Below are 12,118 nucleotides of genomic sequence, written 5' to 3'. Positions count from 1 at the left end.
TGTCCTTTGACAGGTAGTATAAATGACACATTTATAACAAAAAGGCTTATCTAGCTTCTACAATTTTGGCATAATTTATTTTCTGCCTTACCTCTAAAAGGTCCTGTTTAAATTTTATGCAAATACACAGATTTTTCTTCCTTGTCTTTCTCTGATTTTACTCTCCTTATGTTTTGCGTGATGTGACTCATCTACAAATTTATCTTTGCCATCATAAAATCCTTAATTATCCAGCACAGCTTATCAGTAGGATTTACCTTAAGAATCTCTAATCTTTGCTTATTGTTCTTGGGAACTTTGTCACTCCCAACCAAGGCGATGTTGAATCCGTCTCCTGAATGTCCAACAATATCGTACTGCCAAGAAAGAAACTTCATCAGTCATCTGTTAGTCACGAACGGCCCTTGGGTCACGATGACACGAGACAGATCAAAGGCAATTTGCTTTCAATGAGAAAACCCAAATACTGTTCCCTGCTACTGTTTATGAGCTGCTTAGGGGAACTACTTGCAATTTCTCACTGAATTGAAAACATGATAAAGAACTGCTAAATAATGAAACTGAAGAACAGTTACTTATTTCCATGGTGTGTTTTTCACATCATCTGCCCAGTTGCAGAGCGGTGATGCATAAGATCAAGACCTTGCCCTCTCACATTGTCTGTGTATTTTTTTAAAGTAGCAATTTTCATCCTGTTGAATCTGTCAAACAAGAAGTGCATTGTTTGAGAGTAGCTACCATGTTTGATGGATCTTTTTTGTGACCTCATTCTGCTCTGGAAAAAAAAAGCATTACAAGCCCTCTTTTCTGAAAATCAGCACCCCTTATTTTTGCACATAACAGATCAAAGTTGTTGCTGAAAGTATGTAGAGAAGTGAATTCCGAGAGCCTCTGTACATTTTCAAAGGAGATGGTGAGCACATCATTCTCCTGTAAAAGATGCTGCAAAAACAGCATGTAGGGAGCTGTTAATAGTTTAAAAATCTTGCTGAACAAATGACGTAACATTGGGAAGGCTTTTGTTTTATGTGAGAGTTTTATTGTCAGTACATGAAAACCAGGCCAAGCTGAGTTATGGCAAGGTCCTGACCTGCCCTTTGTGTTGTGGATGTGGCAGTTACTCCAGGGAAAATTCATGAGCAGGACAAAAGTGGATTTAAGAGCTATCTACACCACGTTATACAGCACAGAGCACGGACATCGAGCCCAAAAAGACCTGAGCTGGCAGTTTCTCAACATGAACATGCCTGTATTTCCCCCTGAATCTGTCACAGATCTGTCTTCAGTTGACAGTGAGCCCTTGTGCAATATTTTGCCTTTCTGTTACCTTTTATTCAAGTACTGCCTATGGGTCCCTGATGGGTTCAACCAGCCCTAATTCCCACATAAGCATTTGGTAAAAGGCAAGTCTATTCCTCGAAGTTTTTGTGATTTTTCTTTCCTATTGAAGACCACTTTATTTGCTATGTCAGGTCCAGGAGACTGGAGAAATGGCGTTCTTTATCAACAAAGATATTCTTATTTGTTTCCATATGATGAATTTGCTTAAAAGTGTATCACAAGTAAATGAAAGCTACAGCAGCTGGAACAACACTTTTAAAGGAGATGCTTTCCTCTGCAAAACAGCGAACGTGCCACATACTGTCGATCATTTCACCCAAGGTCAGACAATTTTATGACAGTCTCACACAACCCAGACTTCCTTCCCCTAGGAAATCTTTATATAATCTAGTCCCTATGCAATCCTATTTCTTTTTGCTCTGTTGACTTTTGTCTGTCCTCCTCAGCTTTTCCATTTCTAGTATTTGCTACCCAGTGTCATGTGAAACTTCCACAGCTGACACATGCTTTTTCTTCAAAACTCATTTCTTATCATCAGTCTTTCTTTCCTGATGAATATTTACCTATTGTTTCTGTCTTCTCCAAACCGTTACCATTCCTGAGAAAAGACGTGGCAAATGACAATACACAAGTTTTGAGAATAATTCAAGGTTACATTTAGCATACTTCCAAAGTAATACAGGAATGCCAACCACAAAGTGAACCACATACAAAGACAGCGTGCAAGTGTGTTCTTTTAAAAACTAGAGATTATCCAAAGGAGAAGAACTAGATAAAGCGGGGGTTTAATAGAGCAGAAAATATACAGCGCTAATGTGGTTCTTATGTAATGTCAGAAATGTCCACAGATCTTCAGGGTAGGCTCTTAATTATGAAACCCTGCACGTCCTTTCTGAGCAGCTTTACATACAGTATCACTTTTAAATCAACAATCTAATTACGTCAAGCAAAATGCTGTGTAAAAGGAAGGCTGTTTTCTTCGTAACGAGCTCCAGAGCAGCATTCAGGGACCTCTCCCACTGGCTGTCCTGGTATCAGCTCTTCTTGTACTGAGTTCATGGGAAAAGGCCATTGCTATTTGCGAGTATCGTTTTGGTTCTTGGCCACACTAATAACCAGACTAGCCTTTCATCTCAAAAAGGCAGGGTTTAAACTCAGTGTAATAGTCTGTATGAAGGGAACTTCAGTAGCTTCCAGATGAAACACCAGAGGCTGACCCCTCTGTCTTAGCCCCCTCCACATTATTGCACAAGGCGGGAAGGTACAACCCAGGCACAGGCAAGGCAGGGCTGAAATGATCTGAGCAAACCATGGTAGGCATGACAAAGCGTTCACCTGAGCACAGTATGTCCTGTCTGTGCTTCCTCCTCCTGCTTGTTATTCTCCATGTGTGCCCATGCACATGCCTGAGTTAAGTATGCTTATATTTAACAGATGTTATCTGTTCTCTTGTTTCTTTGCTGACTGTTTACTACACTACTTGTGATTAAAAAAAAGAGGTAGTGAGGCATCAGGGAAGAAGTGGCTGTTTGATTCGTCCTGACTGCTGTTTTCTGGGTCAAGTACAGCCTGCCAAAAAGCAGGGTAAGATCCTGCTGTGCTGTGGAAAAGTGCTGAGGCCACCAGCACTTGCAGGCTAGCCCTCACGGTCCTCTGATCCCTGTGGAAGTCAAGTTAAGGAGAAGCCAAAACCCAACAAGTGTCAGACTGCTTTTGGACAGTTTAGCTCCCCGAACTGCAAGGCTGGACAAAAACTTGTGCCCCGGTGAAGGAGGAGATGAGAACACTGCAGTGCTGACTTGTATTGACTTAAGTCAACATAGAGGATTTCAGCGTGGGAGACTCTCCCTGGGCATTCACTGATGTTTTCTTTCAGTAAATTATTGTCTCCTCCTGATTTGTGTTCTAGTAAAGCGAACCCTGAGTGACCTGACGTTATCTTGGTGTGCCCTTTTTAAAGAAAAGGTGCAGAGAGCTCTGCAGCTCTGGCTAACTCGAACCCCCACACATGCAGGCACATGCACACTTTGTCAAAACCAGTTTCCTCCCTTTGCAGTAGCTAAAGATGAGCAGAGAAAAAGAGCCTCTGAGAAGCAATGTTCTGATACATTTTTCTCATAAAGTCCCTATAAGAATTCATGTGGACAGAGTTACAAGCGGGAGATGAGCTGTGATACAATCTTACTCAGAACTGACATTTGTTTTGTGGTACAGAATAGATTGCCAGCACAGGCTCTCAGGACAAATCCAGCAGCAAAATACACGTTTTCTATAGTGCAGGCTTAATTGAATTAATATATTCTTGTGGTACACAGTGGCTCACTTTCCAATAGCCTCAGGTATGCTCAGACAAGAACTGCTCTATTCCCAGCTGTGAACACACAATATGTAAACACGTCTCTCAAAATAGCATCGTTTTGTTGGTCTCTTTCCTTACAGGTTAAAACAATCCCTGTTGCGCTGTCACATTTTGGGCTGAATGGTTGGTGGTTGCTGCTGCCTAAAATGAGTAAAATGGATGACTTTGTTTTCTGCAGCTGCCATGCCAAAAGGTTTAATCTCTGAAGGCATTTAAAGAGCTGAGAGAGACGCATGCTGAATGTAAAAGGCAGTGAGCACTAGCCAGGCCTCTGCCTGAGGGTTAGATCTTTATAAATTCATCTCTTCTTTGGACAACACTGAATATTCATTTTCTTCCAAATTTATTTCAAACCTTTTGTTTATCATTTAAAAGAGACTATTCAAGCATATGGAACATTTCTTGTTTTCCTGAATTAACAGTGCGGCCTCCATAGTAAATGACAGAAACGGGGAATGCTGAATTGGACATATGAAAACCTCCAGCATCCCTTTAACACAGCTATAAGTAACAATTCAGGCTTTTCCTACCAGTTACATAACATGCTGTTTATTGAGTCACTTAAAATATTTTAAAGGCTTCATAAAATTGCTGTTGGATAATTTACTGGACATGTCTCCTAAATTTGCTGTCATGTGTACAAATGATGGTAATTAGAGATGATCCAAAACCATATGGTTTGTAGGACAGACATATTACTACCTTAGACAAAACAAAGTTTCTGTACATTTTCAAGTAATGGCACCTAAAATAGAAAAGAATTTTTACCCCTTGAAATAACTTGCTTACATAAGCAATGCACCCACACATTTAAAGGGGCCAAGGGGCATTTGTAGGAACGTGTTTAACCTCCATTATTAGGAAAGGACTGTGAATGTGGCTTTTATTATCACAGTCACTCCCACTCTTTTCTGTAATAAAGTGCTTCGGAGGAAGCGTGGATGAGATGACATCGGAGCAGAGCTTTGAAACATGGCTGTTAATTTAAGTGGACTGTAGGATGAGCCTCCCATTTCCCCCTTGACAAGGCATGATTCCCTGCCTGCACTTCTGGGAAATGGAAGCAGGCAGGTTGTCCTACGCAAGCATAAAAAACTGACAAATACCTGCGGGCACTTGCCTGACTTTTTATGAAGGGTAACTTCGTTACCTGCTTGGTACAATCACATACCCAGTACTTAGCTCCTCTGTTAAGGAAGACAGGGAGAAAGTATTTTCTACCTTTACTGAGTGCTGGAAAGACCAATCAGACCATTGACATCATCAGTAATACCAAGGGTTACCACATATGGGAAAAGCTCAGCTGGCAGGATAAAACAACCAATGAAAAGCCCATCAGATTAATTCACAAACTCATTTAGCACAGAATTAAATCAAGCACTAGCAGAAAACTCATCTTAATCAAAGGCCAAGAACTGGTTTCCAAAGTTTGCACTGCAGTTAGTTAGCAGAAGGCAACTTTATGACAAAAATCCCCTTTGTATGCTTTGCTCAACAAGCCTGATGGTCCCCCAGGTTCGAGACATCTTGTACAAGAAACTCCTCAAATCCACAGCACATGCTGTTTTGACCTTTTTTTCCCAAACAGTTCCTCTTTTAGAATGAGAATTGTATGTTATTTTTGCAGACATATTAAAACTTAGCTTTGTCCTAAGAATAATTAGCAGCATCTTGCAAAGTGTCAGTGTTTCACAGACTGGAGTTAGTGATATGAGTCTATCAGCACATCCACAGGAGATTTCTTATATGAGAGGTCTGTATACTGGAGGTTAAAAAGACATACTTCAGAAAAATCACTGGATCATGTTAAGAATATGGTTGAAACATGGTTAGTTAATAAATGCTTCTGTTTGTGCTTATTTTGGAGGATAACTGCAGTCACCAGTGAAAAGTAAGGCCACAATTCATTTGCTGTCATAGTCCTCTCTGATCTACTTTTGTAGACATTATACTTAGAATGAATCAACTCCCAGTGAGGCAGTACAGACATGTGGAGGAAGAAAAATGCTTTTCTTCCTTTGGGCAAAAGCAGCTCTGAAGTTGACTGAATTCCTTACAGGAATCATGGGGCTGTTACTGCCTTCCCAAAGTTCTCTATCCAGTGGAAGGACCTCTTAAATGGAGCAATGTTATCCTAGAGGAAATGGAAGTTGAACAGCATCTTCCATCTTCCATCTTAAAATTTCCAGCATCTTCCTTACCACTGCTATTTTAACTATAAAACTGGCCTTACAGCTCTCTTGACTCATAAGGATTGTAAGGATAACATTACTACTCCTTTCTTGCTATCATCCAACAGTGGCAAAGTTCACATCTACTAACTGGACATGGTTTTGGTGTAAGTGTTTTTAGAAATGGTAAGTGGTTGTTAGAGAGGCACATTTACTGTTACAACCAACTGCATTTTGAGCTATTTGCTCGGCCAACTACAGGCTTTCATCTAAGTGCGGGGCAAAACACTGGCCAAGAGTAACTATTGCCAAGCAAAATATAATAATCTGTAATAGACACGGAGGGATTTGAAAGGTAATGAAACATAGATTTTAAAATCCCTGAACTGAAGCCAGCTCTTAATGATCTTACTAAGTCTGCACGGTGGCTGGCTGGCTGGCTGCTTCTACATGTTATTCCTTTACCATGCACCCGAGAGCCATGACTGGGTTCTCGGCTATACAGCTGTATAGGACAGCTGGTTATCTACCACCGCATGACATCTTTCTTCAGTGTCATCATCCTCTAAGCCACTGTCTTCTGTTGTGTAAGTGTAAAATAATTAATTGTTCATTGTAAGGAGAGCAGAATGGCTGGAGCAGAACAGAATGAACAACTGTGCCCTGGTCAAATGTTTCCATTTTACTTAAGATTTCCTGAGCTGCTTGATTTTTACCTCCTCCGAACTGAGCAGTTCTTGCCTACTCAGTTACTTCTTGAGTGGCAATACCTCCATACCCTTTGCAATCTTGGTCACCTTCTCTTCTTTTACAGCTCTACAAGAACTTGTGTGAGATGGGTGACCAGAGCTGCACACATTACTCCTGGTGTGTATGCAGTATGGATCTTTACAGCAACATTCTGATGTTTTCTGTCTTATTCTCTGTTCTTTTGCTAACAGCTTCTAACATTCAATTAGCTTTTTCTTTGACAGCTAGTGAGCACTGAGTGTTCAAAGAACCATACAACATAACTACAAGATTTCTTTGTTGAGCCCTAATATATTAGCTGAGATTGAGCACTAACAAATAGCTGAGACTTCCTCACTGTGTATTTAAAATCTGAACTGTTTTCTTCCATCTGCAGTACTTTACACATAGCAGCACTGGAACACCGTCTGCCATTTTATTTCCCACTCACCATTAGAGCCAGGTCCTTCTCTAGCTTCTTGCAGCTGATTTTCCCTTTTTGCTTTCCAAATAACTTCAGACAACTAGCAACTTTTGTCAACTTTGTATCCACCCCCTTTTACAGATCACTTATGAATATACAGAACATGGCAACATGAGCTGTGGCACAAATCCTCACATAGTTCCAGCAGTGACTTTCTTTCACTACTTCACTCTAAAAAAGGACTGCTTAGTCTGATTTCTATATTTTTAGCAGCAGTTCATCTATGTGAGCACTTTCCTTTTTATCCCCAAAATAATATCATTTCTTCACAAACCTCTGGTGAGGGACTTTGTCAAAAGCTTTTGGCTAAGGAGACTTATCAACCAATCTTGCTTGTCATGTGCATGGAGACTCTTCAGAATGCATTACTTCCCTATACAAAAGCCATGCTGCCTGTACTCCAATATATCATATTTATCTTGTGTTCACTACTTCTGTTTCGTCTTCCTTTGTAGATGATCCTGCATTTGGCAACACTGACGCGTGTGCTGCTCAGATATGCCTGATTAACCAAGCTAAACAAATTGTATCGTAGAATTACACTGTTCCTGTTAATTTTTGTAATTAACTTTTCTATTATCAGTGAGCAAGAGATAAATGAGCAGCTGAACCAATAAACCCCTCATTTCCCATGATTTTCTTAATTACAGTTGAGTTCCCACATGGCTTCTCTGGGCTAAGGTCTAAGCTTATGGTGACAGCATTTTTTTCCAACAGGAATACAAAACACCACTCTGTACCTGACCTGTTTTCATGACACTTGCAGGAATTTAGTGTCTCTGGGAACAAAACCACAGTTTCAGATTTGAGATTGTGCAACATGCTCTGTTTAAGCACGTTTAAGGGGGAGAAAGCATTACTGCCAGAGAGTAGGGTAGCACATGCCTCATTTCCTTGACAAATGGAAGTCTGCTGATCGTATTTCAGAAGACATTCTAGAAGTACATGCCTCCCTAGGGCCTGTTTTTGTACAGGAGACGCTACAGAAGAACAGAAACCTGCAGGATTATGCTGGTGGAGGAACCATGTGAAGCAGATCTGGCTGAACTGATCTGGACTAAGTTTTCAATTAATTCTTTTTCAGGAGAGTTAACCTTTTTTTTTCTGATGTATTATATGTCTTATGTTCAAGATGCTCTTTGGTAAAGGCATCATACATCTTTCATTAAACACAGAGTCTAACATGAATTATTTGACCATTCCTGTCCTTTTTAAGGTTAAAGAGACATACCTCAGACCTTCTTTAGGCTTACTGTGACAAAAAAGAGTATCACATTTATTTACATTTACTTTGCAAAGAATCATTAAGTAACATTTGGAACCTAATATCGTTCAGTATAAGAAATTATTTTCTAGCTTTCAGGTAATGGGAAGAGATCACAAATAAGGGACAAAGAAATCTGGCAGACAGAAAGGCAAGGCATCCTTGCATGTCCTGAAGCTCATATTTACTTGTCTGCTGGAGACTTAAGTGTTTCTGCTCAAAGAAACAAACGGAAAGATAGATATAGAAAAAGGCAGCAAATTTCAGTAAATTAAAGTCTTACAAGTCTCAGATTGAATTCCCCCCATCTGAAGCATGTAATGTTTCTTATCCATTCACTAGTATTATTTTTCAGGTTGCTAGAAGTAGATTAATGTCTTTATTTCCTTGCGGGAATGAATAACGATCTTTGGCTAGACTCATTGCTTGAAACACTTTTTCCATTGCTCCACGCAGCCTGTGGAATAACCACAGAGCTCCCAGCCCAGCTGTAATTACCTTGAATTTCTGCTCATAATTCTCAAAAGCTTCCATGACCATGCATACAGCCTCCATGGAGCGTTCCAGTCGCCCATCCACCCCATTAAAGCGGTACATGCTACCGGAAACATCCACCACCAGGCGCAGGCGTTTAGGTTTCTGCTGGGGGCTCCCAAGCTGACAAGGAAACACAGCAGAGAAAACAAAGCCCCATATAAATGGGAAAGCTAAACATGAGGGATGAGAAAACATCTCAGAGAAAAGAACTTTGCAAAGCAAGAAACTTTTATCCAGCAAACACCAATTGCTTAGAAAAACCAGGAACAAAATCATTTAATACCTTTATTGAACTGTTTCAAGCCAGTTACTTGATAGGTATCTCAATTAATTTTTTCCCCTCACCTTCTATGTCTGGAAACAAAATACCGTGAAAAATTCCACACATGCTTGTTAAGAAAATGCTTTTTCTGTCTCAGGTGTGATTCCTAACATTTTATGTCAGTAAAGAGACTCTCAAATGTGTTCTTTCTGCCAAGGCTCATAATGGAAAAGCTTTTCCTTGGCTTATGGTACTAACAGGGATCCATATAAGACTGTAAAGGCTTTTCTGCTGAAGTTAATAACATTCCAAAAATGTTTGAAATCTTGTTCTGATTAACTACTAGTTTCTTCTTCATTCTGATTCTGAAATCATTATTTTTTTCTTGAAAACAATCTCCATCTGTTTTAACAATTTTTGGCACAGTACAATCAAGGGAGGTGTTTTATTTACTGTGTGGTGAGATGAGTCTGGATTCAAGTATAAGGCTATTAAAGATGACCTGGCAAAAAACCCTAGGCACATTAAAACCAAATAAGTAAAATGTTTCTTTTACCTGTAAAGGGTTACAAGCATTTGCATTCTTTATTCTTTTAGTTATTCTCTTAATAGACTGTGGCATCCCTGGCCTCCCAAAAGGAAAGGGAGAAAGCTCATTAGATCCTACATTTATTTTTCTATTCAAAACTCAAAGGTGGTCTTTTTTTCTAAATTGAACTATTTCTACAAAGCCTTAAGTCTGATATATTGGCTAAATACACTTGGAAAAAAAAAGGAAAAATTAAGATTTAATCATTTTTCTCTTATTGATCTTTCAGGCAGGCATTGCCAAGTTCCATAAACTGATCAAAGAAACAGAGTAGCATAAAAAATAATAGCAGGGATTCATCTGATGAGGGTAGCTGACAGGCAAAAAGATGTGGCAGCCAGCTACTTAAAAAAATATTCTTAGTGTAGTTAAAAATTGCAATCTGTCATTATGTATTACTGTTAAATATTCTAGACTAGTTCCACCAGTTTTGGCCAGGTTTTGTTGGTCTGATTCAAGTGGTTTCTCTGCTGCTGACTCACACAGGCCTAACCATAATGTCTTTTAAAGAAGGGCTGAATTGAGTCATAGGATGGACAACTGCATTGTATCTTAAAGGCTTCACCTCACACTTCTTTCCCCATTGTAATTCTTATTCTTGTAAATCCAAATATCTGTGGAAGTTGAAATTCTTTGCTTATCATGGAATAAGAAGAAATGTGCAAAACATCTTTTTAAACTTCCTAGTGTATCAGAGCACTTATTAACAAAAATTAAATTCAATTAAATTAGTGAGAAAATATTTTCCTTTTACTTAGAAAAACAAACAAATGTCTTCTGCTAATTGACTTCAGCTCGTTAAAATAGAAAAGAACATAAAAATTGTTGCACTGCATCAAAACAAAGCACTGCCTAGATCAGCTTCCTCTCTCTGAAATACATATGAAAGACTGTAATCCTGTGGTTGCCTCTCTGTCAGGGAATTCCCAAACCTTGGATGATTCTTCTGAGTTCCTCATCACTGTAACTTACTAAAACTTCAAAGAATAAAATTGTATGGCTAGCATGAAATTGGCAAACCAGTTAAGCTCCTCCCAACCTCTCTGTACTAGTTGTTGGATACTTACTTGTGGCTCAAGTTCTCCTCGTCGTTTATATATGGCTTTTTCTCCTGTTAGCCCATCAATGATTTTTGCATCATCTAGCTCTCCCACAGCTTGGTGTCTCAGCCACTGTCTTTCCTTACCCTTGGCCTACAACAGAAAAGAAACCTTAATTCACTCAGTGATAAGAGTGGATATTAGACAATTTAAGATCTACTGAATATGACGTGTATGTGAATTTTCTTTGTAATGATGTGATAGTTTAGGTATAAGTCAAAGAAATCCAAACATATTTTCATAGCTGTCCTGTTCTTTCTGAAATAAAAATGAACACTGATTAAGAACATGTTCCTTCTGTAATTATGTGTTTTTAAAGTTGGAGTTTAACTGCAGAAATACCAATCTTCTTTTTCTTGCAAGTATGCTCGAAATCTGTGTAACAAGCCTGTGTAGAAATACAACCAACCAGAGAGACATGTATAATTGGCCATTTGTTATGTGTTCTCTAGTCAAGCAACGCAAGAAGGAAAACGCTGGGTGACTTAGAGGTAAAACCAAGTAGTATTCACCTTAGATAATGGTAAGTGGTTTCTTTTAAAACAATATTAACAATAAAGTATTTTTCTATTTTAAGATAAAAACCATGAAAATTGTGATACTCAAGTAACAGTCCACAAACTGCTGCTCTTCAGTTTGAAAGGTTATCTACAGTCTGACTTGATCAACATGCATTACCATACAGGAACTCAAATATTCATGGAACTCCTGTGCACAGAAGCAAGCACTTCAGAGTGAAGACTCAAGTGCTTTAATATTATAAGCAACATATTTAAGAATGTTTTCAAAGGATAGCTTCACTGTGGTTCATAACATCAATCTAAAGACAATAAAGTCTGCATATATGGGTTTCATGGTTTATTTCATTTCTGCTTAAATCTTCAAGGTTGAAGTTGCTCATTGTAGTAGTTAAGCCCAGCAAGGAGAGGAGATTTTAAATTTATGTATGCATAAGGCTTTTGCACTCTCAGCTAATTGCTAGGTAGCAGCTCGAAGAAAATCAAATATCCACCAGGACACAGACTACCTTAAACATCAGTTCTCAGGAATGAAAATCAGTTGCTCTCTGAGGAGCAGGAAGTGTTTCCTTACAAATCCCCAGTAAAGTGCAGGGCTGGGATTTGAGAAGATAAATCTTCAATTTTGTACAGTCTGGGCAGTCAGATGATGGCTTCTTAAGGCTCAGACAATCTTTGATTTTGCTTTGGTCAAAATTTATGATTTTTTTCTCTTTGGTCTGTATGTAAGAAGGAGTTCTGGACTACTGTCTATTGCATATAGT

The 12,118-nt window shown here is 39.0% G+C and overlaps 1 protein-coding gene across 2 annotated transcripts in view; it reads right to left on the bottom strand.

Moving 5' to 3' along the window:
- VWA8 (von Willebrand factor A domain containing 8) overlaps nt 1–12,118 on the bottom strand; it is a 182,687-nt gene that overhangs the window by 6,020 nt on the left and 164,549 nt on the right. For both annotated transcript variants that reach the window (XM_061995180.1, XM_061995190.1), the window contains exons 41-43: nt 10,804–10,929; nt 8,847–9,005; nt 258–356 (exon numbers count right to left, since the gene is read on the bottom strand). In XM_061995180.1, the coding sequence (XP_061851164.1) occupies nt 258–356; nt 8,847–9,005; nt 10,804–10,929 (384 nt within the window). The remainder of the gene's footprint in view (nt 1–257; nt 357–8,846; nt 9,006–10,803; nt 10,930–12,118) is intronic.

This window comes from Colius striatus, chromosome 1, assembly GCF_028858725.1.
Source record: "Colius striatus isolate bColStr4 chromosome 1, bColStr4.1.hap1, whole genome shotgun sequence".
NCBI classification, from domain to species: domain Eukaryota; kingdom Metazoa; phylum Chordata; class Aves; order Coliiformes; family Coliidae; genus Colius; species Colius striatus.
This window is presented reverse-complemented; position numbering and strand designations above follow the sequence as displayed.